Genomic DNA, 23,511 nt, shown 5'->3' with positions numbered 1-23,511 from the left:
AGTGTTTATTCTTCCCGTGCGCTATACGAAATTGGAATGATAGAGAATTGTGAAGGTAGTTCGATGAACCCTCTGCCAGGCACTTAAATGTGATTTGCAGAGTATACATGTAGATGTAGATGTAGAGTGAACCATATGTAACGGCCCTAGAAAGTGATTTCAGCGATCGTTGTTACTTTCGTGTCTCATTCTGTACGCAGGGCAGATTTTGGTAGCGCTCCAATATTCCGCGTTCACATGTTAGAGATTTTAATGCTCGATAGTGAAGGTGTCATCAGAGTCACGAATATGAAAGCATCTACTCCCTTTTTACCACTGACAACGGATTCGTATACACCTATTTCTTTCTTTGTGCACATCTATGGCAAAGTATCTTTCGAAGAATATAAATTTCAGTGTCCTCCTTGTATAATTAATATTAAAAAATTGATACTTCAATTTTCTTGTTCACGTACTAACATTATGATACTTCTGCCCCGTGGATCTTCAATGGCCCAGCTCGATAAAAATTCACATGTAGCCTGCAAATATTGCTTACAAAATTTTACTTGCGCGTATCTACCCTTTTTTTTGTAACAATCCGCCTGCAGCGCACAAATTTGAAGTTGGTTGATTTTAAATGGGAGTGGTAGATGCAGTCGAAGCAGTAAGGGCCGCTACGGAAAGCGGCAGCGCGAGGGAATCATGTTTTGTAACAAGTGTCTATTCTCACTGTGAACAGTTATCTTTGTCGTACAATTAGGAGTTGTCGGTAGCACTCGCAATGCGCTGGGAATTCCTCCTCCATTCATTTTAAACTCATTCTCTCTCTCTCTCTCTCTCTCTCTCTCTTTCTCTCTCACACACACACACACATGTATACACATACACATACACACTCACTAACTGAACCCAATGGATGCTGGAAAACAAAACAATTCTACCACACACACACACACACACACACACACACACACACACACACACACACACTAACACACTGCCGGCCGAAGTGGCCGTGCGGTTAAAGGCGCTGCAGTCTGGAACCGCAAGACCGCTACGGTCGCAGGTTCGAATCCTGCCTCGGGCATGGATGTTTGTGATGTCCTTAGGTTAGTTAGGTTTAACTAGTTCTAAGTTCTAGGGTACTAATGACCTCAGCAGTTGAGTCCCATAGTGCTCAGAGCCATTTGAACCACTAACACACTACCCGTACTCAACTCCTGCAGGGAAACAATCGACTGCAATTTTACGTATCGGTTGAGTCATTCATTCATTCTTTTGAGTGAAACGAGTCTTAGAGAGGAACTGAATGAAAAAACATCGATTTAGTCAGTTGTAGTTTCACGTATCGGCTTAACTCACGATCGTGGTCTTGCAGACCGCGCTAGAATTTTTGCTCTGCAAAGTAAATTGTGCGGGAGCGCTACTCTACCTACCGTCCTTAAATCGCCTACTCTATAATGTTTTATTGCCAGTTGCGTTATCATCCTTTTTGGTTTGTTGCCGGCACGTGTCGAGGTCTCCTAGACCGCACCTCGTGAACTACGTACGGGGTGACAATTACTGAACTTCATGAAATAAAATCGTCACTACTTGTGAACGGTCTGCACTAGGACGTTCAAACTGCACGGTTGACCGCAGGGCATGATGAGAATTAGTGTGCGCATGCACGGTTTCGTTTAGCGATAAAGCCCACTTTCATTTGGATGGGGTCGTTCAAATGGTTCAAATGTTTCTGAGCACTATGGGACTTAACTTCTGAGGTCATCAGTCCCCTAGAACTTAGAACTACTGAAACCTAACTAACCTAAGGACATCACACACATCCATGCCCGAGGCAGGATTCGAACCTGCGACCGTAGCGGTCGTGCGGTGCCACACTGTAGCACCTAGAACCGCTCGGCCACTCTGGCCGGCTGTTGACTTTACACGACGATACGTGACAGCATCATTATAGCAGGCACTACCAGAAATGAGAGATCTTAACGCCAGTGGAATGCGGCTCATTTGGAACAGCAACACGAGTAGTTAACTCCTCTGACATCCACTTTTGTTCGTGTACTGATGAATCTTTGAACACTGAGGCGACAGAGTCGGAAGATTCATATACAGACACGAACTGTAAGATTCTTAATTATGTCCAAGCAAGAGACGCTCCATTTGGAACTTTGTTAGTCCCCAGAAATCATCTTAGGTGTGCAAGGATAACACCTTCAGAAATCTCATCATAATTGTAAACTAAACTTTTTCAATTGCGGGAGCCGGACTGGCGACACCATATGACGCCACAACTCTGTGGATGCTCACACGTTTTCTACGTGTTTTAAGAAGTCTGCTTTATTAGTTGTGCTGAATATTATTCTTGTAAATATGCTGTCAAGTTATAAATGCTGTTTGTTATTTAAGAAAGAGAATACGCATGGAATTTTAGCATTTTGTAAGTAGACACGCTGGCCTAGTCAGGGAAAAGCTACTGTCAAAGAGTGTAATAAATCGTAAATGCATTATCGCTGGGCGTGCGAGCGCGCCAAAAAAGTAGCAGTTCGGAGCCGCGAGGAGACAATTCGTGTCGTTGGTTATGTACACTACTGGCCATTAAAATTGCTACACCAAGAAGAAATGCAGATGATAAACGGGTATTCGTTGGACAAATATATTATACTAGGACTGACATGTGATTACATTTTCACGCAATTTGGGTGCATAGATCCTGAGAAATCAGTACCCAGAACAACCACCTCTGGCTGTAATAACGGCCTTGATACGCCTGGGCATTGACTCAAACACAGCTTGGATGGCGTGTACAGGTACAGCTGCCCGTGCAGCTTCAACACGATACCACAGTTCATCGAGAGTAGTGACTGGCGTATTGTGACGAGCCAGTTGCTAGGCCACCATTGACCAGATGTTTTCAATTGCTGAGAGATCTGGACATGGTGCTGGCCAGGCCAGCACATTGAACATGTTCTGTATCCAGAAAGCCCCGTACAGGACCTGCAACATGCGGTCGTGCATTATCCTGCTGAAATGTAGGGTTTCGCAGGGATAGAATGAAGGGTAGAGCCACGGGTCGTAACACATCTGATATGTAACGTCAACTGTTCAAAGTACCGGCAATGAAAACAAGAGGTGGCCGACACGTGTAACCAATGGCACCCCATACCATCACGCCGGGTTATACGCCAGTATGGCGATGACGAATACACGCTTCCAATGAGGGTTCACAGCGATGTCGTCAAACACGGATGCAATCATCATGATGCAGTAAACAGAACCTGGATTCATCCGAAAAAATGACGTTCTACCATTCGTGCACGCAGGTTTGTCGTTGAGTACACCATCGCAGGCGCTCTTGTCTGTGATGCAGCGTCAAGGGTAACCGCAGCCATGATCTCCGAGCTGATAGTCCATGCTGCTGCAAACGTCGACGAACTGTTCGTGCAGATGGTTGTTGTCTTGCAAACGTCCCCATCTGTTGACTCAGGGATCGTGGTTACACGATCCGTTACAGCCACATGGATAAGATGCCTGTCATCTCGACTGCTAGTGATACGAGGCCGTTGGCATCCAGCACGGCGTTCCGTATTACCCTCCTGAACCCATTGATTCCATATTCTGCTAACAGTCATTGGATTGTACCGGCGCGAGAAGCGATGTCGCGATACTATAAACCGCAATCGCGATAGGCTACAATCCGACCTTTATCAAAGTCGGAAACGTGATGGTTCGCATTTCTCCTCCTTACACGAGGCATCACAACAACGTTTCACCAGGCAACGCCGGTCAATTGCTGTTTGTGTATGAAAAATCTGTTGTAAACTTTCCTCATGTCAGCACGTTGTAGGTGTCGCCACCGGCGCCAACCTTGTGTGAATGCTCTGAAAGGCTAATCATTTGCATATCACAGAATCTACTTCCAGTCGGTTAAATTTCGCGTGTGTAGCACGTCATCTTGGTGGTGTAGCAATTTTAATGGCCGGTAGTGTATATTCGCCGATATGGCTACGCAAAAGTGCGGAGATAAAAAGGCTGTTTCCGAAGTGCGGAGCAGTGAAAACTGAAATGGTTGTTTCGGCGCATGTTTAATATGGGCAAGTTATGTGTATGGCATTTATTGGGCACAGTACAAATGCAGCAAGAGTAATTCACGTGACACCGAAAGTACTATGGGCCCTTGTTATTGGCTATACTACTGCCAGACGATCAACCTGTGCCCTATTTTACCGCTGAATGAAGCCACGCCACAAACCGACGGCATCCTAAGGTGAAGTAAGATCTAGACTTTTTATAACTAGAAATGTAATAGGCTGACGTGCGTAGTTGGAATTCTATTGCTTAAATAACATTGTTTTCGTGCATATTGTCGCGTAAATAATTTTCTAAACTCGTCATCCATGTAGTATCCATTGTCCCATTGCACGAACCGAGATAATCAGAAAATGAAGTGATCATTAATTTCACCAGAAGGAGGTTCTTGCTCATTAGCCTGAAGATGACCACAGTTGTGGTCGAAACCGGTCACCGGAATAAATAATTAGTGATCAAGACTGTTTTTATAGTAAATATTATTAATTTATTAGATTATCAAAACATAATTTTCCAGCTTTTGGACAATTACGTAATAATGCAATATTTGGTTGTAGTATGCACAGTGTCAGAAATAGAATGATGCGAAAGCCAATATTAATTCATTTGCTAAAAATAGAGTAACTTTCATAATAAAAAATTGGTAGTAAAACTTTACGTAACTTGGACACTGAATTACACTGTCAGAGCACAGTTTCTACACTACTGGCCATTAAAATTGCTACACCACGAAGATGAGCTGCTACAGACGCGAATTTTAACCGACAGGAAGAAGGTGCTGTGATAAGCAAATGATTAGCTTTTCAAAGCATTCACACAAGGTTGGCGCCGGTGGCGACACCTACAATATTCTCACATGAGGAAAGTTTCCAACCGATTTCTCATACACAGACAGCAGTTGACCGGCGTTGCCTGGTGAAACGTTGTTGTGATGCCTCGTGTAAGGAGGAGAAATGCGTACCATCACGTTTCCGACTTTGATAAAGGTCGCATTGTAGCCTATCGCGATTACGGTTTATCGTATCGCGACATTGCTGCTCGCGTTGGTCGAGATTCAATGACTAATAGGCGTCTTATCCATACGGCTGTAACAGATCATGCAGCCACGTCTCGATCCCTGAGTCAACGGATGGGGACGTTTGTAAGACAACAACCATCTGCACCAACAGTTCGACGACGTTTGCAGCAGCACCGACTATCAGCTCGGTGACCGTGGCTGCGGTTACCCTTGACTCTGCATCACAGACAGGAACGCCTGCGATGGTGTACTCGACGACGAACCTGGCTACACGAATGGCAAAACGGCATTTTTTTCGGATGAATCCAGGTTCTGTTTAGAGCATCTCGATGGTCGCATCCGTGTTTGGCGACATCGCGGTGAACGCACATTGGAAGCGTGTATTAGTCATCGCGATACTGGCGTATCACCCGGTGTGATGGTATGGGGTGCCATTGATTACACGTCTCGGTCACCTCTTGTTCACATTGACGGCACTTTGAACAGTGGACGTTACATTTCAAATGTGTTACAACCCGTGGCTCTACGCTTCATTCGATCCTTGCGAAACCCTACATTTCAGCAGGATAATGCACGACCGCATGTTGCAGGTCCTGTACGGGCCTTTCTGGATACAGAAAATGTTCGACTGCTGCCCTGGACAGCACAGTCTCCAGATCTCTCACCAATTGAAAACGTCTGGTCAATGGTGGCCGAGCAACTGGCTCGTTACAATACGCCAGCCAGTACTCTCGATGAACTGTGGTATCGTGTTGAAGCTGCATGGGCAGCTGTACCTGTACACGCCATCCAAGCTCTGTTTGACTCAATGCCCAGGCGTATCGAGGCCGTTATTACGGCCAGAGGCGGTTCTTCTGGGTACTGATTTCTCAGGATCTATGCACCCATATTGCGTGAAAATGTAATCAAATGTCAGTTCTAGTATAATATATTTGTCCAATGAATACCCGTTTATCATCTGCATTTCTTGTTGGTGTAGCAATTTTAATGGCCAGTAGTGTACATTCAGTTAAACGCTTGAGGATGAGGTTTGCTCAACTACTTGGCAATCTGGTGTGCTCAGCACAAAGGATCTAGACTAGCGTATAAACATAGGCATAAAGATAAAATCACGTGAATTTTCATAGAAATGATTTGAACAGTTTCCTGAACAAACACGCATTTGAATTTAGAAATCAGATAATACACTGATCTGTCAGTGCATTCCCTTACAAAGAAACACTATCTCTCTAAGTTGCCTTCTACATGAGGAAACCGCTTTCAAACTATTACGTGATGAAACGACGATTCGACCCTGACTCCAAAGTATAACAATAAGTTCATCACAGATACTATGTCATAATTATTAAACGACCACCAGTAATGTGCCAGTTCACATGCTGTTTTTAATGTGCCGATTTTTGCAGAGTCTAGGGAATAGCTCTGTAACCTGCCTAGCCAACTGCAGGACGGCGTCGTTCCAAGCGATATAACATATCTGACACTCCATGTGTTCTTTTAGCTATATGCCTACCCAGTTACTGCAAGGTTGCCATAACACATGCAGACTGGAGCTAAATCTCTGGCCTCCACTCAATCTTTAAAACAGGTTGACTGATGAGCCCAGGTATCCAGGAAGGTTTACAGAAAGAGAAGTGCATCAAGAGGTATCGACTGGTGATGAATAAATAATACCTTATCACAAACATAACAGAGCAGAGTGAGATTCATTTTTATGTATTTATAACTCGACTGACGATGTCAAACGCCACATCACATGAAACAGAACTGACAGTAGAATCTCGAGGTCTTTATGGAGACTGTCTAGCCAGAGTCGCGTCAGTGTCCCAACTGGTCGTTTAGCGTCAACTTTCAGTGAAAGCCCACATCCGTGAGGAACGGGTTTCAATACACTGAAGAGCCAAAGAAACTGGTAGTCCTATGTAATATCTTGTAGGACCCCCACAAGCATGCAGAAGTGCCACAACAAATGGTTCAAATGGCTCTGAGCACTATGGAACTCAACACCTGAGGTCATCAGTCCCCTAGACTTTAGAACTACTTAAACCTAACTAACCTAAGGACATGACACACATCCATGCCCAAGGCAGGATTCGAACCTGCGACCCGAGCAGCAGCGCGGTTCCGGACTGAAGGGCCTAGAACCGCTCGGCCACGGCCAGTGCCAGAGCACTACATGGCTTACTTGACGAATGTCTGAAGTAGTGCTGGAGGAGATTGACACCACGATTCTGCAGGGGCTGTCCATAAATCCATAAGCTACGAGGGGGTTTATATCTCTTCTGAACAGCACGTTGCAAGGCATCCCAGATATGCTCAATAATGTTCATGTCTGGGGAGTTGATGAGCAGCGGAAATTTTCAAACTCAGAAAAGTGTTCCTGGAGTCAGTCTGTAGCAATTCTGGACCTGTGGGATGTCGCGTTGTCGTGCTGGAATTGCCCAAGTCTGTCGAAATGCACAGTGGACACAAATGGATGTAGCTGATCAGATTGGATGCTCACGTGCGTGTCACCTGTCACAGTCGTACTGTGGTGTCACCGCCAGACACCACACTTGCTAGGTGGTAGCCTTTAAATCGGCCGCGGTCCGTTAGTATACGTCGGACCCGCGTGTCGGCACTATCAGTGATTGCAGACCGAGCGTCGCCACACGGCAGGTCTAGAGAGACTCCCTAGCACTCGCCCCAGTTGTACAACCGACTTTGCTAGCGATGGTTCACTGACAAAAATACGCAATCATTTGCCGAGACGATAGCTAGCATAGCCTTCAGCTACGTCATTTGCTACGACCTAGCAAGGCGCCACTACCAGTTACTATTGATGCTGTAAAACATGTACCGTCAAGAGCGATGTTCACCAATTATGGATTAAAGTTAAGTATTCCACCAGCTACGTCCGTTTCTAAAGTCTAATTTCCTTGTCCTGTTCCAGACCTCACGCCAGCCTGCGTGAGCTAAAACGCGTGCCTTTCGGCTTCCTCTAGTCACCCGGTGTTGGCTCTCCTGCCAACCGCAACACGTACCTAGACGTATCAGGGATCCCATATCACTTCAACTGCACCCCTCCCACACCATTACAGAACCTCCACCAGCTTGAACATTCCCCTGGTGACATGAGGTTGTCTCCATTCTGGTAGACGCCCATCTGCTCGATACAATTTGAATCGAGACGTCTGGCCAGGCAACTTGTTTCCAGTGATCAACAGTCCAGTGTCGGAGTTGGCGGACCCAGGTGAGGCGTGAAGCTTTGTGTGATGGAATCATCAAGGGTATACTATTGAGGGTACACGAATGGGGCTTCGGTTCTGAAAGCCATATCGATGATGTTTCGTTGAATGGTTTGCACTCTGACTCTTGTCGATGGCTCAGCATCGAAGTCTATAGCAGTATGTGAAAGGGCTGCACTTCTGTCACATTGGACGATTCTCTTCTGTCATTGTTGATCCCGTTCTTGCAGGATCTTTTTCCAGCCGCAGCGATGTCGGAGATCTGATGTTTTACTGGATTCCTGATATTCACCGTACACTCGTGAAATGGTCATAGGGGAAAATCCCCACTGCGTCGCTATCTCGGTGACGCTGCGTGCCATTGCTCGTGTGCCAACTATAACGCCATCTTCAAATTCATTTAAACCTAGATAACCTGCCATTGTAACAGCAATAACTGATCTAACAAGTGTGCCAGACGTTGTCTTACATAGGCGCTGCCGACTGCAGCGCCGTATTCTGCCTGTTTACATGCCCCTGTATTTGAGTACGCACGCCTATACCAGTTTCTTTGGCGCCTCAGTGTAATACGCTAGGAACGAGCAGCCAGGTGGCAGCAGCATAAACCCGCCACAAGATAAGCGGCCGTGTGGTGTCGCGGGGTGCTGACCGGATCCCTCTGCTCTCCCGTGTTGCAGGAACCCCACCTGGTGGCGCCGCCGCACCGCCATGGAGCGCGGGCTGACGCTGGTGGCGACGGTGGCGCTCCTGGCGGCCGTTGCACTCGCCATCTCACTGGGAGTCCTCGTCGCCAGGCGGCAGCAGCAGTCCGGTATGGCCGCCAAAACAAAAACACAGCAAACGTAAACAAAGCTCTCGCTGCGCTGCGCTTCAGCCGCCACTGCTGCCGCACGTAGCTCTGGAGTCTGACAGTGGACGCTCTGTCCCAGACAGCCTCTGCTTACAGCTCTGTATTTCACGCACTCATTGCCTACTCCTGTATTCCTCTGTATGAACTGGGCCTTTACACAATCTACATGACGGGCAAAATAGACTGCAGTAACAAGTGCCATAGGATTACCCCCCCAATATTGTATCGGACCTCATTTACCCCAGGATAGTGCAGCAACAAGTTGATGGAATTGCCCTGCAGAAATATGGAGCCACGATGACCCTATAGCAACAATATGTTGCTGGTGCAGGTTTTTGTGCGCTAGATTATACCCCACAGATGTCAATGTAATTCATGAAACTTCCTGGCAGATTAAAAATGTGTGCCAGACCGAGACTCGAACTCGGGACCTTTGCAGGCAAGCGCTGTACCATCTGAGCTACCGAAGCACGACTCACGCCCGGTCCTCACAGCTTTAATTCTGCCAGTACTTCGTCTCCTACCTTCCAAACTTTACAGAAGCTCTCTTGCGAACCTTGCAGAACTAGCACTTCTGAAAGAAAGGATATTGCGGAGACATGGCTTAGCCACAGCCTGGGGGATGTTTCCAGAATGAGATTTTCACTCTGCAGCGTAGTGTGCGCTGATATGAAACTTCCTGGCAGATTAAAACTGTGTGCAGACCGAGACTCGAACTCCAGACCAATTTTAATCCGCAGGAAGTTTCCAACAGCGCACACTCTGCTGCAGAGTGAAAATCTCATTCTGGAAATATCCCGCTAGGCTGTGGCTAAGCCATGTCTCTGCAATATCCTTTCTTTCAGGAGTGCTAGTTCTGCAAGTTTCGCAGGAGAGCTTCTGTAAAGTTTGAAAGGTAGGAGACGAGGTACTGGCAGAAGTAAAGCTGTGAGGACAGGGCGTGAGTCGTGCTTGGGTAGCTCAGATGGTAGAGCACTTGCTCGCGAAAGGCAAAGGTCCCGAGTTCGAGTCCCGGTCTGGCACACACTTTTAATCTCCCAGGAAAGTTTCATAACAGCGCACAATCCGCTGCAGAGTGAAAATCTCGTTCTGGAATGCAATTCATGTTGGGCTATGTGGGTGGCCAAAGCAGTCACTCATATACTCCCGAATGTTCTTCAAACCAGTCATGAGCACGTAAAACGTTCTCGGTTTTATTGCCACGTCAATTCGGGATAAAATCTCAAGCTTTTGGTGATAGCCTCCGTCGTCATCGCCAGGAGCAACTGACTGTCTTCATTGCTGGTGTGGTGGCCTGATATAGCCTGTGCACAGCGTCTGATTGGTTGGCTTGCCATTTGTCGGCTGTTGCAGACGGTGTCATTGTCTGCGACGGTGGCGTCTCCACTTCTGTGGCAATGTAAATTTTGTCCCATGCATCCACATACTGGGATTCCATAATTGAGGACGCTGTTGAAATAAGAATGAGCGAGAAGAACTTTAACGGATACTATCTGAGCGGTGTTTGGAAACGAGCGGTCGATGCAGAGAAGCAGCAGAGACATTCCTTGCAGCGTGTACATTCCTACATACGCGGTGGCGCCACCGGCGCAGACATTGACACCATCTGCAACAGCCTTCGACCATAGATACTAGTAGACTGGCCTTGCTGTGCAGAAGCTATAGGGCTAGTGTGGCTCCAACATAAACCACGTGACTGTTGGCAAAACGTGGCGGGATTCCAAATCAGTGGTTTGCCATCCTATGTTTGTATCGTATTTTCCCCACATTTCTCAATTTACTGCCAAACGCTTCCAACAAAAATTACTTTTTTATTTGTGAAAAATTATGCCAGAGCTGCATTTGACCTCGATTTGTTCACAGTACCTCAGCGGCAGCGGGACGGGCAGCGGGACGAAATTACTATTAACTATCAATTAAAGTAAAAGGTCGTTAAAACTCTTTTAAACAGTAAGAGTGGGCTCGTGTCAAAACTTTAAACATTGGATTCGCCACGTTTTGAGCTCTAATCACTTATAAAAGAAAATGGAATATGGGAATTGTGTCAACTATAGGTGTCAAAATTGTTGACTTTAGGAGCAGGTCCATTTTAGAGTATCAATTTTAGGTGCACTTCAAAGGTTCAGTTCCCATTATTTTTACAAAAGTTTAAACAATCAGTTTAAAAAAAAAAAAGATGTTTTAGATGAAAGGTGAGACTTTGAATTTTCAGAAAATAATTTTGGAGCCTAGTTTTAAAAATGTCAGACATTGTAAATATAAATTATAAATATACATTGTAAATAATAACTAACGTATCAAACCACTTCTCGGCGAGGTGCTTCGAGCAAAGGCGCGTATGTGCAAATGGCTTAAAGTTTTTCCGTTTCAGGGCCTGTATCCAAAGCTGCCTTCGGTTTTCATCCTTAGGGAACCTATGAGTAGGAACGAGAAACGGTTATACTTATTTCTGTAACCCAATTATCACAGGTACTTTCCAAAATGTAATATGAGTCTGACTTTACAGGCATCACTTTCAACACTTTAAATTACGGGATACGCTATTTCAAGTGTAAAAAACATATAAAAGTCACTTCAGCAGGTTTCAATAAATGGATCTGCACTATCATAGAAACACTTACACGTGAAATGTAATGCCATTTCCCCCGACAAAACGCTGAGCACCGCCATAAGCGCAACACGAAACAACCATGTTTTGCCAACACTCACGTGACTTCAGCCCAGAGATGTTGGAGCCACAAAAATGACGTCAGGGCCAGTCTATTATATTTATGGTCGAAGGCAACAGCCGACAAATGGCAAGCCGACCAATCAGAAGTCGTCCACAGGCTATATCAGGCCACCACACCAGCAATGAAGACAAAAAAAATGGTTCTGAGCACTATGGGACTCAACTGCTGAGGTTATTAGTCCCCTAGAACTTAGAACTAGTTAAACCTAACTAACCTAAGGACATCACAAACATCCATGCCCGAGGCAGGATTCGAACCTGCGACCGTAGCGGTCTTGCGGTTCCAGACTGCAGCGCCTTTAACCGCACGGCCACTTCGGCCGGCGCAATGAAGACAGTCAGATGCTCCTGATGATGACGATGACGAGACACGCTTCCGTTACACTGCAGCTAGTCTAACAGTGGGCAGTGTTCTGTACTTCATTCCACGTCCCCAGGAGTACCTCTCACAGGGGCTGCTGCTCTAGCAGCCGGAGAGCCGCCTTTCAAACAGAGCCCGCAAAACCTCCATCTCGACATCTAATCTACGTGATTAGTCAGTAATTCACAGTTAAGTGGTTGGTAGAGGGTACGTGGAACTACTTTCATGCTATTAATCGACCGTTCCACTCTCGAACAGTACGGGGGAAAAACGAACACTTAAATCTCTCCGTGCGAGTCCCCCCCCCCCCCCCCCTACTTTATCACTGTGATCATTTCTCCCTGCGTAGGTGTGTGTCAATAAAATATTTCGCCCTTCGAAGGAGACAGCTATTGATTACAATAGTCTTCAAACATCTGTCGGCAAGGAGAAAGCCATTCAATGACTGCCACCCCAACTCGCATATTAACTCGCGGAACTTTCTGCCATTTCGCCAAAACGCAAAACGACCTGCCTTCTTTATACTTTTCCGATGTACTCCGTCAATCGTACCTGGTAAGTATCCCATACCGCACAGCAGTACTACAGCGGAGTACAGACATACGTGGGGTAGTGAGCCTCTGTAGAGGATTTGTTCCATCTTCTAACAAGGGAACCTCCCCATCGCACCCCCCTCAGATTTAGTTATAAGTTAGCACAGTGGATAGGCCTTGAAAAACTGTACACAGATCAATCGAGAAAACAGGAAGAAGTTGTGTGGAACTATGAAAAAAAGCAAAATATACAAACTTAGTATCCATGTGCAAGATAGGCAGTATCAAGAACAACATGAGGCCAGGTGCGCCATGGTCCCGTGGTTAGCGTAAGCAGCTGCGGAACGAGAAGTCCTTGGTTCAAGTCTTCCCTCGAGTGAAAAGTTTCATCCTTTTTTTCGGCAAGTTATGATCTGTCCGTTTGTTCATTGACGTCTCTGTACACTGTAATAAGTTTAGTGTCTGTCTTTTGCGACCGCACCGCAAAACCGTGCGATTAGTAGACGAAAGGACGTGCCTCTCCAATGGGAACCGAAAGCATTTGATCGCAAGGTCATAGGTCAACCGATTCCTCCACAGGAAAACACGTCTCATATATTCTATACGACACTGGTGACGGCATGTGCGTCACATGACAGCAATATGTTGTCGACCCACCTAACTTGTACACTTGGCGAATCCGTAAAAAGATTATTATACCTTGCCCGATTTAGGTTTTCTTGTGGATGTGATAATCACTCCCAATAGACGGACAGATAATAATTGACTGAAAATAAAAAATTAAAACTTTTCACTCGAGGGAAGACGTGAACCAAGGACCTCTCATACCGCAGCTGCTCACGCTAACCACAGGACCACGGCGCTCCTGAGCTCACACTACCCTTGATGTTACCTATCTTGCGCATGGACTACTCAATTTGTATATTTTGCTTTTTTTTTCATAGTTCCACACAACTTCTTCCTGTTTTTTCGATTGATGTGTGTTCAGTTTTTCAAGGCCTATCCACTGTGCCAACTTATAACTTAAGTCTGAGGGGGGTGCGATGGGTGGGGGGGGGGGTTCCCTTGTAAGTGTTCTATCAACAAAACGCGGTCTTCGTTTCGCCGTCCAGACATTTCTGTGTGACCGTTCCAGTTCAAGTTGTTCGTAACTGTAAACCCTAGGTATCGTAATTCAATTGACAGACTTCAGATTTGTATGGCTCTGAGCACCATGGGACTCAACATCTGAGGTCATCAGTCCCCTAGAACTTAGAACTACTTAAACCTAACTAACCTAAGGACATCACACACATCCATGCCCGAGGCAGGATTCGAACCTGCGACCGTAGCGGTCGCGCGGTTCCAGACTGAAGCGCCTAGAACCGCTCGGCCGCCGCGACCGGCCAGATTTGTATGACTTATCGTATTAGTGAAAAATACTGGAATTTCTTTAGCACTCGTGTCGAGGCCTCATCGTCATGATCATCACCAAATCGGCGATGGAGGACCCCGTGTATCATGCGCCGAGCTCACAGTGCTCCTCCACAGACGGCGATGTTGTGCACTTTGGATCCAGTTGTCACGGACTCCGAGCTGGCAGAGGTCTTTCTGTAGCCGATCCTCCCATCGCTTCTTGGGTCTTGCGACGAGCGGATGCACGTGTACGGGTATGGAGACAGCTTCACGAATCTGTGGACCCCGCATGTCCGCAGGGGACTGTTCAAGCTGGTGGAGCTTTTGTAATGGTGAGAGACGTGCGAGGCGCAGTTGGAGTAATATGGGACCCCACATACGTCTAGATACGACTCTTGGCAGGTGACACGTACTTAAGCATCCTGTCTGATTACCTGCGTCGATTCATGTCGATTGTGCATTCCGACGGACTTGGCCACTTAAAAAAAAAAAATGGCTCTGAGCACTATGGGACTTAACATCTATGGTCATCAGTGCCCTAGAACTTAGAACTACTTAAACCTAACTAACCTAAGGGCATCACACACACCCATGCCCGAGGCAGGATTCGAACCTGCGACCGTAGTGGTCGTGCGGTTCCAGACTGTAGCGCCTTTAACCGCACGGCCACTCCGGCCGGCTCGTGTCGAGGTCTCATCGTCATGATCATCATCACATCGGCGATGGAGGACACCGTGTATCATGCGCCGACCTCACAGTGCTCCTCCACAGACGGCGATGTTGTGCACTTTGGATCGAATTGTCACGGACTCCGAGCTGGCAGAGGTCTTTCTGTAGCCGATCCTCCCATCGCTTCTTGGGTCTTGCGACGAGCGGATGGGCGTGTACGGGTGTGGAGACAGCTTCACGAATCTGTGGACCCCGCATTGTAGTGGTTAAGAAAAAAAGAAAAGAGAGAAGGAAAGAAAAAGAAAAAAAAGGTTGAAAATGTGGGAAGAAATCGTAAGTGAAATTGGTTTTTTTTTAATCGTTAATGACCGTGAAAAAAGGGAAAGAAAGAAAGAAATGCAGATCGGACTTCGTATTACAGAAAAGCTATAGTTGGGGTGGTCCTTGTGGCGCTTTTGAGCAAAAGTTAAACCAATTTCCACTACAAAAATTATTGAGAAGAAACAGAGAATAACACAATGTAACTGACAGGGGGAAGTGGCGTAGATAAGAGTTCATCCTTTACCAGGTTAACTTGTCTCCTTTCGTGCGGCGTCCAGGTCTTCAAAAATCTCCTTCATTTCGGCGTGAAAAGTCTGCTCCGAAATCTTGCAATCGTCCAGGAATCACTAATTTATACCAATTAAAATCATCTTGATACTGTATGCAATTTAATTTATTTCGCTACTTCCATCCTCTGAATTGCTTAACAACTTCCACAATATGTCTACAGATTAAAATCAGATCAAGACTAGCTAGTAAGTTTTTTTTTAACGTCTTCATCAGATCACGTCTGCCTTAAGCTTCGGCTATCAAGAGACAAGAAACGGATAGAAAACAAAAAAAGAGTTACAATTTTAGTATTTTCTCTGCCGTCGAGCGCCATACCGCTGCGACGGGATATTTTTTATCTGAGGGAATGGGTGTAGCGCGGCGAAATTCAAAGTCCGGCTACAGCATGTCCGCAGGGGACTGTTCAAGCTGGTGGAGGTTCTGTAATGGTGTGGGGACGTGTGCAGTTGGAGTGATGTGGGACCCCTGATACGTCTAGCTACGACTCCGACAGGTGACACGTACGTAAGCATCCTGTCTGATCACCTGCATCCATTCGTGTCCACTGTGCATCCCGACGCAATTGGGCATTTCCAGCAGGGCAATGCGACACCCCACACGCCCAGTACTGCTACAGCGTGGCTACAGGGACACTCTTCTGAGTTTAAACACGTCTGCTGGTCACCAAACTCCCAGACATGAACATTATTGAGCATGCCTTGCATTGTGCTGTTCAGAAGAGATCTCCACCCCCTCGTACTCTTACGGATTTGTGGACAGCCCTGCAGGATTCATTGTGTCAGTTCCCTCCAGCACTACTCCAGACATTAGTCGAGTCCAGGCCACGTCGTGTTGCGGCTCGCGGGGGTCCTAGGAGACATTAGGCAGGTGTACCAGTTTGTTTGGCTCTGCAGTGTAGTTGTGTTTCAAAAGATCGTAGGTTTCTGGATTCATACTCACAGTGTCTCAGCATGACGTTTTACTCGTGGTAATTCTTAATGCTGGAACAGATGATGTGTTCCAAGACGTCCACCTCCGTTCCTAGCCGTAACACTTTCTCTTCCTCACCTTGACTGACTCACTCATAGTTTTATGTTCCTTTGTCACTTCGCTAACAAAAGACTCTGAGTGCCAGGTGGTCATTTTGCGCAGACGCAAAGTACTGTTGTTTCGACTTATCGAACACCAGTGACGCATCTGTTTTGCTCGGCATATAATTTAACACGTGGAACACAACCAAGCGAAAACGCTAATACGGACGTACTTATACATGACATGTACGTGTAATAAGTTGACATGTTGCACGTCATGAGGCGTCTTAAGGGGAAACATTTTCGTTGGAACGTTGGAACCACAGCAAGAGTTTCTTTTTGCTTGGAGATATGATCCGTCTGTGAAACTTTTTTTTTTTTTACGATGGTATTGACCAACTAGGATCACGTTAACAACTTCAGTTCCTCTTCTTCCTTTGTTGTTGTTTCCTATTTTTCCAGTATTCCCTCATTTTTCTCCCCATGAAGTCTCTTCCTTTCTTCTGTCCATGTTGTTCCCGATTTTTTATTTCTTCTGCTTTGAAAGCCTTCCAAATTTAGTATTTTGTTTTTAAAACGGTTTCTTTCTGCTATTTCTGATTCTTTGATGTTGTTTCTTTCAAGATTTTTTCGTACTTTTGTAATCCATGCTATTGTCGATTTCTTCTTCCAGAAATATACGAGTATTTGTTTTGTTAGTCTATTTCCATCCATTCGGTAGAGATGTCCAAAAAAGGTTAATCTTCATTTGGCCATTACTTCAGATATTTTCTCTATATTTTTGTAGATCTCCTCATTACTTCTTATTTTCCAACCATCTGCAGTTTTCATTGCACCCATTATTTTTCTAGTAATCCTTTCCAGTATCTCTAGTTTGTCCATCTTATAGTTCATCTTTAGACATTCAGATCCATTTAAACATTCTGGTCGTACGACTGTGGTGTAGTGTTTTAGTTTTGTTTTTCTAGATATACATTTCTTGTTGTAAATATTTTTGGTCAAACCACATTATCTTTCCATTTTGTTGCAGATTTTTCTAGTCCATTCTGTTGTAGATATTTAAATTTATTTACTCGCTCTAATTTACCTATTTTGTTTCTACGAATTTTGGCATATTTTTTATATTTGTCATGATTTTTGTTTTTTCAGCTGAAATTTTGAGACCAGTTCTGTTTGCTAATTTTTCCAGAATGTTTATTTGAGTAACTGCTTCTGTTAGGTTTTCTAAAAGTATTGCGAAATCATCCGCAAAAGCCAAGTAGTTTACCTTAATTCCATTTGTTTTCCTTCCCAGAGTTATTGGTTCAATTTTGTGATTTTTTAGCTCCGAATTCCAGATCCTTACAATTCTTTCTAGAACACATATAAACACTAAAGGTGATAAACCATCGCCTTGTCTAACACGAGTTTTTATTTCAAAATGCTGAGATACTTCTCCCACAAATTTGACTTTAGATACCGTACCTGTTAGTGTTTGACGAATTATGTTTGCTAGTTTTGATTTAACACCAAATTCCCTAATGACCTTATCCATCGTTTCTCTGTCTATACAGTCAAATGCTTTGTTGAAATCTATAAATGACACTAGTATTGGTTTGCTCGTTAACATTCTATGGCGAATTATTGACTTTAAGTTAACAATTTGTTCTGCACAGTATCTTCCCGTTCGAAAACCACCCTGAGATATTCTCCTAGTTGTTTGTCTAAAGTATCTACCACTCTGTTCAGGAGAATTTTTGATAATATTTTGTATGCCACTGGCAGAAGTGACACTCCTCTGTAATTACTGACATTTCGTTTCTCTCCCTTTTTATGTAGCGGGTGGATTAATGCTGTTTTCCATTCAACTGGAATCTTCTCAGTTTTCCAAATGTTTTCAAAAAGCAGCTGTAGATCCTTTATGATTTTTGGTTCTGACCACTTCAATAATTGTGCTGTAATGGAGTCTTCACCACTTGCTTTATTGTTTTTGGGTGTTTTGATGGCTTCATTAATTTCGAGCTGTGTTGGCGGGAAATCTTCCTCTAGATTTTGAGGTGTCACTGGAAACATCAGTCCCCTAGAACTTAGAACTAGTTAAACCTAACTAACCTAAGGACATCACACACATCCATGCCCGAGGCAGGATTCGATCCTGCGACCGTAGCAGTCCCGCGGTTCTGGACTGGAGCGCCTAGAACCGCACGGCCACCGCGACCGGCTCACTGAAAATTGTAATTTATCTGTTGGAACTGGACAGTTTAACAATATTTCAAAAAAACTTGCTAAAATTTCACAATTTTCCTTATTATATAATCCTATTTTGCCATTTTCATCTTTGAAACAAATATTTGATGCCTGATATCCTTTAAGTATGTGTTTAAAGGTTAGTTTTATGATATACGTTATTGCATTATTTAATGATTCCAGATATGTTACTGTTCGAGGCCTGTTGGAAAAAGTCCTGTAGATTCGTAGTTTCTCGCTGATGGTGTGTTGGAACGAAATGCGGTTGGCATGCCTGCACACGCCCGTGTTTAATGTTTAACTGCCGGGAGTTTCATCGTTGTATGTCTGTTGGTTATTGTTGACGAGTAGAACGTTGTTTCGCACGGTTTGCGAATTTCGAGACTGCAGAGTTAGAGGACGGCCGCGTCTCCATTAAATTTTGCGTGATATTCAGTAAAACCTTTACAGAGCCCCGCGAAATGATGCAGAAAGCCCGCGGTGGTGAGTGCTTAAGCCGCACTCGGTGTTACGAATGGTTCACACGGTTTAAAAATGGCCGGGCGGAAGTTAAAAATGACCCCCGTTCAGGACGCCCTTCGACGTCTACCTACGACGCTCGTGTAGGAATGTGGAACGATGTGCGTGACAGTCGAAGACTGTCCGAGAGATTGCAGAAGAATGTAACGTTTCAGTTGGATCATGTCACGAAATCCTGACACAGCATCTCGGTGTGCATGGTGTTGCCGCCAAGTTCGTCTCACAGCTCATGAGTCAACACCAGAAAGACCTTGTGAGGTAACGGGCGAGTTGTGGCGCCCTGGAGATGTTATATGTTCGGCATTGGGGCGCCCGCACGGGACGCTTGTCAAAGCCGGGGTCCGCTAGCAAACACGTGGTGGCAAACGTTAGCCGGACGAGAGGGGTAGCCCCAGAGCATGGTCCAGCCGAGGAAGTGGCTGGGAATTACCCCCTGAAGAGGACGGTGCTTTGTGTTGATGAAGGAACTGTCTAAACGTTTGGTTTTGTGCACATCCGTCAACATCTGGTAACTGCCAAGAAATAACAACAAGTAAAGAAAGCATGCGTCATCAACGTAAAACGACAGTACTATCGAAATAAACAAAAATATAAGTAGACAGCAAAGGACTTGGAAGAGCAGTTGAACGGAGTGGATAACGTCTTGAAAGGAGGATATAACATGGATATCAACAGAAGTAAAAGGAGGATAATGGAATGTAGTCGAATTAAGTCGGGTGATGCTGAGGGAATTAAGTTAGGAAATGAGACACTTAAAGTAGTAAAGGAGTTTTGCTATTTGGGGAGCAAAATAACTGATGATGGTCGAAGTAGAGAGGATATAAAACGTAGACTGGCAATGGCGAGGAAAGCGTTTCTGAAGAAGAGAAATTTGTTAACATCGAGTATAGATTTAAATGTCAGGAAGTCGTTTCTGAATGTATTTGTATGGAGTGTAGCCATGTATGGAAGTGAAACTGGACAATAAATAGTTTGGACAAGAAGAGAATAGAAGCTTTCGAAATGTGGTGCTACAGAAGAATGCTGAAGATAAGGTGGGTAGATCACGTAACCAATGAGGAGGTCTTGAATAGGATTGGGGAGAAGAGGAGTTTGTGGCACAAGTTGACAAGAAGAAGGGATCGATTGGTAAGACATGTTCTGAGGCATCAAGGGACCACCAATTTAGTATTGGAGGGCAGCGTGGAGGGTAAAAATCGTAGAGGGAGACCAAGAGATGAATACACTAAGCAGATTCAGAAGGATGTAGGCTGCAGTAGGTACTGGGAGATGAAGAAGCTAGCACAGGATAGAGTAGCATGGAGAGCTGCATCAAACCAGTCTCAGGACTGAAGACCACAACAACAACATAAGTAAATTGCGGATAATAATTGACTTACCGTCGTACATCTAGTGCACTCGGGGCAGTCGATGTAAGTTGGGTTGCCTTTCTCAAGTGGAGGTTTGATAGAATAGAGAAATGAGGCAAGGGAGGAGAGAGAGAGGGAAGAGGGAGGGACAGACAATAGGTGGGGTGAAGATGAAATCAGGCAGCGAAGAGAGAAGCTGTTGATGAAAATATATAGGCGCGTATCGGGTACTTCACTAGAGTGCTGCGTCAGATTTGACACTCGGCTCTAGTTATGGCGATCAAATTGAGTGGCTACGTATAGTCTTTCAGGTCATGGATAGGAGAGAGAGAGAGTGAATGGAGCCGGCTGGAGTGGCCGAGCGGTTCTAGGCGCTTCAGTCCGGAACTGCGCGACTGCTACGGTCGCAGGTTCGAATCCTGCCTCGGGCATGGATGTATGTGATGTCCCTAGGTTAGTTAGGTTTAAGTAGTTCTACGTTCTAGGGGACTGATGACCACAGCAGTTAAGTCCCATAGTGTTCAGAGCCATTTGAACCATTTTTATTGTTGTTGTTGTTGTTGTTGTTGAAGGTAGGCGAAATGCTACGCAGGCGGCGGAACTGTACAGGGAGAGATATCCTGACAAGAACCCACCTTCCCGACGGATGTTTTCTCGTCTTGTTGCGACACTTCAGGAAACGGGAAGCTCCAACTCACGACAATAGTCGTAGCACTCGCACAGACGAAGTTGCCGAAGCTACTGTTCTCGCTTCCGTTGCTATGAATCCACATGTGAGAACACGACAGTTTGAACACGAGATCAGGATTCCTAAAACCAGTGTACATCGTATTCTTACACATCACCGGTTGCATCCTTACCATGTGCACCTACATCAAGAATTGCACGGGAATGATTTCCAGAATCGTGTACAGTTCTGTCAGTGGGCACAGGTAGCAAATCCTCGCCAAACAGCACTTCTTCTCCAGTGTTCTGTTTATCGATGAATGTTCCTTCTCAAACAAAGGACAGGTAAATACAAGGAACATTCATTATTGGTCCAGCTACGATCCACGATGGCTTAGACAGGTGGAACATCAGCGCCAATGGAGAGTTAACCTCTGGTGTGGGATGCTTGGTACTACAATTATCGGCCCTTATTTCATCGATGGTAGTCCAAACGGCACAGCGTATGCAAAATTCGCCAGACGTATTGTTGCTCCTCGTCTGGATGAAGTGCCGCTAAGAACCAGAATGCTTATGTGGTATCAACACGGTGGATGTCCAGCACATAATGCCTTGCGTGCACACGTCGTGTTCTGAACCGAAGGTATCCTGCCAGATGGATTGGTCGAGGAGGAACAGTCACTTGGCCTGCTAGGTCTCCTGATTTAAATCCTCTGGACTTTTTTCTTTGGGAATGCATTAAAGACGTTGTCTATCGCGATATTACAACAACTCCAGAGGACCTACAGGAACTTATCGTGCTGGCCGGGGTCGCCGAGCGGTTCTAGGCGCTACAGTCTGGAACCGCGCGACCGGTACGGTCGCAGGTTCGAATCCGGCCTCGGGCATTGATGTGTGTGATGTCCTTAGTTAGGTTTAAGTAATTCTAAGTTCTAGGGCACTGATGACCTCAGAAGTTAAGTCGCATAGTGCTCAGAGCCATTTATTTTTTATTTTTTCTTTGATTGGAAAAAAACGTACACACATTTCGAGTACTTAACTAAACCGCCGTATCAGATTGTACATTGAACTGTAATTCCGGTGGGTATGCTCTTTGAGAACACAGGTAGACAGAGAGAGGGAGAGAGCAGGCCAGAGTGAGAAATCGGCCAGCTCAGACGCCCCCACCGCTCACGGTTGGAACTGAAGCGACGGCCGTGGAAACCGCAGAGCTGTTGCGACAGGGGCGCACCGCGGCGGCCGCTGCCGCAACTAATTACGACGTGACAGTCTAGAATTGAGGCTGTGGCGGAACGCTTATTGCCGCGCGACAATACAAACCGCGGTTCGTTTTGCTGACTGCGAGGGACGCAAGGCAGAAGAAGGAGAAAAAAAAGGAAAACAGTAATCTGTTCATTTCAAAATGCGCTGCTGTTGCCGACGTATTTGCCGCCAAAGTCGTGGTCTGAGGTTTCTCCGCTTTTTCAGCACAGTTAATGGGGGCGGGGGGGGGGGGGGGAGCTGTGGCTACTATTTCTGTATTGCTTGGCCAACGGGTTTGTTTTGCTTAGCCAACGGGTTTCTCTGGCAGCTTCGTAGAATTAGAGCATCTGTAATCAAGAAAGAGTGACATATGATAATGTACACTATGCGATCAAAAGTATCCGGACATCCCCAAAAACATATGTTTGTCATATTAGGTGCGTTGTGCTGCCAGGTACTCAATATCAGCGACCTCAGTAGTCATTGGACATCGTGAGAGAGTAGAATAGGGCGCTCCGCGGAACTCACGGACTTCGAACGTGGTCAGGTAATTGGGTGTCACTTGTGTCATACGTCTGTACGCGGGACTTCCACACTCCTAGATATCCGTAGGTCCACTGTTTCCGATGTGATAGTGAAGTGGAAACGTGAAGGGACACGTACAGCACAAAAGCGTACAGGCCGACCTCGTCTGTTGACTGACATAGGCCACCGACAGTTGAAGAGGGTCGTAATGTGTAATTGGCAGACATCTCTCCAGACCATCACACGGGAATTCCAAACTGCGTCAGGATCCACTGCAAGTACTATGACAGTTAGGCGGGAGGTGAGAAAACTTGGATTTCATGGTCGAGCGGCTGCTCATAAGCCACACATCACGCTGGTAAATGCCAAACGACGCCTCGCTTGGTGTAAGGAGCGTAAACACTGGACGATTGAACAGTTGAAAAACGTTGTGTGGAGTGACGAATCACGGTACACAATGTGGCGATCAGATGGCAGGGTGTGGGTATGGCGCATGCCCGGTGAACGTCA

At 45.7% G+C, this 23,511-nt stretch overlaps 1 protein-coding gene across 4 annotated transcripts in view; it reads left to right on the top strand.

Annotated features, from left to right (window-relative positions):
- Positions 1 to 23,511, top strand: part of LOC126213477 (neprilysin-2-like) — a 614,003-nt gene that overhangs the window by 444,052 nt on the left and 146,440 nt on the right. For all 4 annotated transcript variants that reach the window (XM_049941253.1, XM_049941250.1, XM_049941251.1 and 1 more), the window contains one exon: positions 8,991 to 9,124. In XM_049941253.1, coding sequence (XP_049797210.1) covers positions 8,991 to 9,124 — 134 coding nt within the window. The remainder of the gene's footprint in view (positions 1 to 8,990; positions 9,125 to 23,511) is intronic.

This window comes from Schistocerca nitens, chromosome 11, assembly GCF_023898315.1.
Source record: "Schistocerca nitens isolate TAMUIC-IGC-003100 chromosome 11, iqSchNite1.1, whole genome shotgun sequence".
In the NCBI taxonomy this organism is placed as follows: domain Eukaryota; kingdom Metazoa; phylum Arthropoda; class Insecta; order Orthoptera; family Acrididae; genus Schistocerca; species Schistocerca nitens.
The sequence above is the reverse complement of the archived record's forward strand: the minus strand, read 5'-3'. Positions and strand labels throughout refer to the sequence as shown.